The sequence below is a fragment of the Papaver somniferum genome, chromosome 3 (genome assembly GCF_003573695.1).
Source record: "Papaver somniferum cultivar HN1 chromosome 3, ASM357369v1, whole genome shotgun sequence".
Lineage (NCBI taxonomy): Eukaryota > Viridiplantae > Streptophyta > Magnoliopsida > Ranunculales > Papaveraceae > Papaver > Papaver somniferum.
The window spans coordinates 115903812-115909999 of NC_039360.1; the positions used below are offsets into that span (position 1 = coordinate 115903812).

The 6188-nt window shown below is 36.9% G+C and overlaps 2 protein-coding genes and 1 long non-coding RNA gene across 5 annotated transcripts; 2 read left to right on the top strand and 1 right to left on the bottom strand.

Annotated features, from left to right (window-relative positions):
- Positions 1–20: 20 nt before the first annotated feature.
- On the top strand, positions 21–2203 carry LOC113357117. The gene is made up of 3 exons (XR_003363507.1): positions 21–89; positions 958–1021; positions 2075–2203. It is a non-coding gene; the product is annotated as an uncharacterized LOC113357117 (long non-coding RNA).
- On the bottom strand, positions 2183–3914 carry LOC113357116 (CASP-like protein 5C1). 3 transcript variants are annotated; one of them, XM_026600397.1, is made up of 4 exons: positions 3455–3903; positions 3046–3178; positions 2842–2945; positions 2183–2509 (listed from the first exon to the last, which is right to left on the bottom strand). In XM_026600397.1, the coding sequence occupies exons 1-4, from the start codon at positions 3643–3645 to the stop codon at positions 2395–2397; spliced, it is 543 nt and encodes a 180-aa protein (XP_026456182.1). In that variant the 5' UTR covers positions 3646–3903; the 3' UTR covers positions 2183–2394. The 3 variants fall into 3 exon arrangements, with proteins under 3 accessions (XP_026456182.1, XP_026456183.1, XP_026456184.1); XM_026600398.1 differs by having other exon boundaries at positions 2183–2570; positions 3455–3902; XM_026600399.1 differs by lacking the exon at positions 2183–2509 and having other exon boundaries at positions 2572–2945; positions 3455–3914.
- Positions 3915–5039: 1125 nt separating this feature from the next.
- On the top strand, positions 5040–6188 carry LOC113361565. Its single transcript, XM_026604771.1, has one exon. The coding sequence runs from the start codon at positions 5181–5183 to the stop codon at positions 5754–5756; it is 576 nt and encodes a 191-aa protein (XP_026460556.1). The 5' UTR covers positions 5040–5180; the 3' UTR covers positions 5757–6188.

Sequence of the window (6188 nt, forward strand, 5' to 3'; positions counted from 1 at the left end):
AAAAAAAAAAAAAAAAAAAACAACGATGAACTTTTGTCCCTACGGGGTAATGGCGATATGTAAATTGTTTTCAATGACGACATGTACAGGTGAAAATCCTCGACTTCTACGATTTCCTTTTCTTCGTATTTTCGTCCCAATCCGCAGAATTTTCATCAAATTCATATCAAACCCCTCGAAATAGAGCCCTAATTTCAATGGGGTAGTACCGACGTTCAAAGAGTCGAGAGGATTTCATCAAAACCTTAGATTTATATGAAGTCGCAGTTAGATTGAAGTTTGATCAAGTTTTAAACTTTTAAGGTTTATTATATGAAAAGGAAAGCTCAGCAGTGTAGTTATCTATATCGACCATCAACTGTTTGAAATGCCGGCCAATTTTATCAATAAACCACCAATTTGGCATCATGGCTTAAGTTATGATTTGTTAGTACAGGAGAGTTTTCTAAGACTCAAGTAAGAAAGAAATGATATGAATATGTTGTTGGTTGTTAGGATCGGTAATTGCAACCTCTTTTGCTCGATAGCTGAAGGGATGAACCCACTTGTTAGTATTGACTCTAAAGTTTTTATAACTGCAGGATTTCAAAATCATTTATACCAGCTGATAGATTGTCAATACAGTGGTATTTATGAAGATATCAGGCCTTCGTCCATTTTCCATTTGTTTATGCATAATGTAGGATGTCGTAGTGGCTTTTGTTTAACTTCCCTTATACCGTGTGAAATCCTTGATTGATTTATGCTTGCACCTGAGGGGCCTAATGTCGATAACCGTTGGACCATATTACTTTTGTAAGTTGAGGAAAAAAAGTGATACCACCTTGTAAGTAACAATTTGAAACCCTTCTGGTTATGCTAGTTAATCCTTTATCACTCTTCTTTTCTTGTATCTGTTCGTTACATGAACTCTGCCCTTGTCTATTTGTCTTCCTCACTCTTGGCTGTTTTTCTCAGGTTGAGCAATGCAATTATAAACGGTCGTTTCAATTTGTCAACATTGGGACGCGTGAAGTCTGAGGTATTAATATTGCTTGTAATTTTCTGTTTGCTGATTACCTTTTGATTACATTGGTTTCCATGTGGTCACAGAACATGAGGAGCTTGAATTTGTGGGATAGTTAAATTGAAAATCAAATACTGGATTTTGCTAGTCCCTGTACTGTGTCTGTGTTCATTCTGTATGACTATGTGAATAGTATATGACCCAATTCTGAAATATATCGAATAACGAAAATGTTTTAACATTATCTCTTCTATCTAGATCCTTTAAGTTCTTGCACTCTTGCTTTCTATATCCTTTCCGTACGTTGTGGTTTCTTGCATGCATTTTACCGTTAGAAGCCACGGGATTGTTGAACACCCACATTTAGGCAACTCAGTCTTTGTTGTTCTTTTGTTTTTCAACCAATGGACAACTTTCAGTTTATAACAGAAATTTTGGTTGCGCAGATCATGATTTTTTGTGAAAAGCCTACCCTTATATGTGGCCAGGTTCATATTGTCGACTCTCTTTCTTAGTAGTTAAATTTCACTGTGTCAGAATTCTAGTTAGATGTGAGGCTAATATGATCTTTCCTGGTCTAGCTTGAGTGAAGCTCAGTCTAAAACTTTGAGCCAAGTTACAAGTCAGGGAGGGGCTGCCAAGCGCGTATGACCTATATTAGTTGAGAACATCAGTTGTTAGATTTGCTAGTACAAAGCAAAAAAGTCATAATTTTGAGTTTAAAAAGAATAAACAAGAAAACACTGCGTCACTTTTTTTTCTTTCTCACAGTGCCACAATTCCGCCAATCTCTAGTTGGTGAACGAGAGAGTGATATTTCCATGTTTATGCATCTGGTTTACTATAAATATGAACACATTTTCCGGTGTTAATGTTCATTCAAATGGTTAGATTGTTATAAAGTATTTATTTTCCTTTTGTGAATCTTATTTACTTCATGTTACCACAATAAGTGGAATCCGTTCCTAATGATTTCTGACCTCTCGAGGAAGCATATTTTACTCAATTGTAGACTAGTTACCTGCAGAACTTTGCAAGTATTCATTGCTCCTTGTCATTGGTTTGCAGAGTGGTACAAGAACTGGTAGAGCTGGAATATGTGGATAGAAAAAGATGCAAAGTTCAACCATATTGCAAAGTTTGAGTTGTGGGAACCCCATACTACTAAGCAGCTACTCATCCACTTCTGCTTGTCTAGGAGTTTTATGACAGTGACAATTAGAGATACCAGCCATAAGTTTTATGATAGTGACAATTTGAGATACCAGCCATAATTTCACAAATCTGCACTTGAAGGAAACTAGTTTTATCTCACAAGGAGGGTTTTGCACTCTTACTGCTTCGAAGATGCAACTGCCAGACAGAAAATGGAGATGTTTTAGGCCTGTTTAATGACCACCAAATATATTCCTGCAGAAGATGTAGATCCTTCGGGATTCTTCAGGGATCGGGAGGAAGGGGACGACAGGTGCATTCATCCCCCTGGCTGGCCTAGCAGCATTTCTTGTGCCAAGATCAGATGTTGTCAATAGAATGAATAGCTGATCGGCCATTATAGCATAATCTTCATTATAAAGAAACATTTTAATTTTTATCCAATATTTTTTTGTAATATCAGTCTAAGTACATATTTTTCAACCATTTTCTCATAAAATACAAATAGGTTAGAATTATACTTTTTTTACTATTAAACAGTTAAGTTTTGTATGTATTAGATACAGCCGTTGGAGATTGTAACTAATAATCACAAGGAGGGAATTACCCAAAGATTGAAAAGAGATGAAGCGGCGGTCAGAATCCAAGATAAGAAAGCCATTGCGGCAGAAAATTGGTACCTGCTGCAGAACTTTGGAGGACAATAGCTTCCATCATTTTGGAGCAAGAGATCTATCACCGCAGCCGTAGAGCAAGCTGCTGCTAAGGCTAGAATTGATAAAACCTGAACAGTGCAGCATTGAAGTGTATGAATTTTTGTTCAAGTAATGAAAGGGGTTGATAAGAGGGTCGTTGAACAATTAAACAAGCGGACAGGCGCATACCCAATCTCCCATTATAATGATCCACAGAATTCCTGGTTGCGGAAGAGGACACTTTGCACAAAGCGAATATGCATCCACCATTGCCAGTGTAAAACCCCATGGAAGCACTAAGCCCATGACTGTTACCAAGTAGCTGTATAAACACAATTAAAAAATTCGTTTCAGCTGGGATATCCACGACTTAAAATTGGTGTTCGAAAATTGAACTTGACATACTATTGGAAGTTTGGAACAACAAGTTCAGAAGTTAATATTCATATAACTAATTCAAATAATAAAGCAATTGAATAAATAAAAATCTGTTTGTTTTTCTTTTGAACTGTTGAAATTATGAATACAAACTGGAAAAAAAAAATGTAAGACATGGGTCTTGCAAATTAAGGCAATGATTTTCATTAAAGAGATTTACCTGAAGGCAGTATAGCTGTAAAATTCAACACCAAAAGACATAAACAACAGAGAAGCAGAAGAGAAAATAGTTTGTCCCAATCGTAGCGTCAAGCTTGCACTCGTTCCCAGTGACCCAGGTAACAATAGTTCATCCATGGCGATGATGGGTCCTAGGCTGTGATCGCCTCTGACCCAACAGAAGCAGTTCATCTCAATCTTTCATTTTTCGTGCCACATCTCCCATCAATCCGAATTCCTTTTTTGCAAGAACTCTGAATAAAACTAAGATATAAGCAATACTTTCTGTTTTCTTCTTTTCTACTCTGTATTTCTTGGTTGATTTTTGGTCGATGTTGATATCGGAAGAGTAAACTAGAGTAGATCACTAGACACGAATTAATGCAATTTTGTGCGGTTCGGGCTGTTTTGATCTTACACTCCATCCGTCACTAGTGACACTTGTTGGGGACTCTTGCTTTGTCTTGTTTCCTTTGTGTTGTCGTATAAGTGGAGCTCTTTTTCTACTTTTCCCTTGGAATAAATGTCACAATTGGATGTCACGTTGAAAAGACTCAAACAAGCTACGCTCCATATTCTTTATTATTGCTATAATACTGTCACTGTGCATGCTTTATTTCTTGATTTTGAGTGATAAGTTCCGTCCATCTAATTCATGGGATGCTACATGGATAACCGAATTTTATGCAGTTGAAGCGGTTAATTTGTTTGTCACTGATAATTTTTTGTGGAATTTGGTAACTCCTATACTAACATTTATATAATTAAAACAACAAAAGTGTGTTCGATGCACACGCTTATTCGTTCTGACCACGCACCACGTCTCTCATTTCTTCATTTCTTTAATATCTATTGCTTCCGTTGATAGAAACACTCTTGGGTCAACTCTTTTGCCAAATAACTAACCATTCCATCTATGCCTAAACCTAAAATCAACAGGTGCTGTGTTACCTAAACATACGTCCGGCTTGTTTCATTGATATTAATATAGGTTTCTTTCACGATCGCCGTTCTTTTGACGACCTCATCCAAGTATATGTCCATAGTTGAATATACGGCACGTTCTCATTAAAGTATATACCTAAAATGTGTTCCCTTGCTTTTCAAAGGTCTCTATCAATATTCTTTGATAAAATTCTAATACGCTACATCAAATCAAGCCACAAAACTCATCAGCTATTGGTTGCCAAATCATATCAATGGCTGCATTCCAAGCTTACTTACTTTGTCATCCAAGAAGCATACTTGAAATGTAGCAATTTGTCAACTTTAGTCCATTTTTGAGAAATTTAGTAGGAACTAAATTGATTACCTCTCAATTATTTTCTTTTCAAAGTTCAAAATGAAAGAATTCAACAATAGATGTCGGAGCTCAAAATTTCACTCTATTTAAAATAAACTTTACATGTGCGAAATGTTAATCAACTCTTTAGCCTCGCAAATTTATTAGGTACGGTTTTTCTAACTACTTCATGATAATTTGCTCACATAAGCACTTGACCAAACAAAGAGTTTGCTGAAATGTATTTCTATTTTGACCTTCCAAAAACCCCGTGTAAGCAACCTTTTTAGGTTTAGGTTTTAGACTTCGAATAGACAAAGTGGTTTAGGTGATGAACCAAACCATTTCAAGAAATAGATTAAAGAAGATAACCTCACAAAACATATAAAATCAATCAAACTGAAATAGCAAACTAGAGAGAAACCTCTAATTTGTAAGGTTTGCAATGAGGGCAAAGATCATTTTTTGCACAGCAGTGTCTGTAGCCACATTAGCAGTTATTCTCTTAGCCTTGGTCTCACCGGTAGCTCACAAAAAAATGAAGAAGATCCAACCAAGCAACAGCGCCTGGCTTGCTCTTTCGCTATATATCCAACATCCCCATTCGGAAACCATAAAAAACCAACCAAAACCAAGAATAAGTACACATCCTGGAGCATATGTGTTCCACCGAACTCTTACAGAGGGGCCTGAGAATACATCGAGAATAGTCGGTAAAGCTCAAGGTTTCATACTCCCAACTGAGCATTTTGCTCATTCTGCTTTCAACATTATTTATCTTACATTCGATACGCCAGAGTTTTCTGGTAGCATTAGCATGCAAGCTAAACATATAGATCACAAGACCAGGGAAGAGCTTACGGTTGTTGGTGGGACGGGCTCTTTTGCTTTTGCTCGTGGTCTTGCCATTTTTGCACCGAGGTCGTCGGACTCCCAAGAATCTGATGTTATTGATGCAAGGTATCAATTGAAACTTCGTTTAAAGTTCCCTAACCAGGTGAGGAGGCCAGTTCCAGGATGAGAAACAAAAAACCCATGCTACTTCAAGCTTGCATAATATATGCATGCATTTTTCCCTAGTGTTCTTGTTGTTATAGCTTGAATTCTTTGCTGAGCCAAAGGCAATTTCTTTTCTTTTCTGTTTATTCATTTGTTTTGGTGAGACAATTACACACTTTGCCATCAGTTTCATATTGACAACATTTGTACATACGTTTTCTGGAAGCTTAGTAACATGGGAGTATGGCTAAAGGTACAAGGGTCTTTTATCCTTGTAAACTGTGCAATACCATCCCATCTAATTCACTCTTCCGGAACCGAGCAGTAGCTTTTTGTTGGAGTCCTGCAACAATAGAAGAAACGTCAGATGTATCAAACAATAAATATAAAGAACCGTATCAAACAACTCTACCACGAACAAATTGATGAGGGCAGATCACAGGTTCAACAAGCT

Bases quoted from the DNA above. Each gene is read 5' to 3' on its own strand.
- LOC113357116 (XM_026600397.1), bottom strand. From the start codon at position 3,645: ATGAACTGCTTCTGTTGGGTCAGAGGCGATCACAGCCTAGGACCCATC. The intron at 3,179-3,454 runs GTAAATCTCTTT...GTGTTTATACAG, and splicing joins TACAGCTATACTGCCTTCAG to CTACTTGGTAACAGTCATGG. The intron at 2,946-3,045 runs GTATGCGCCTGT...TGCACTGTTCAG, and splicing joins TCATTATAATGGGAGATTGG to GTTTTATCAATTCTAGCCTT.
- LOC113361565 (XM_026604771.1), top strand. From the start codon at position 5,181: ATGAGGGCAAAGATCATTTTTTGCACAGCAGTGTCTGTAGCCACATTA.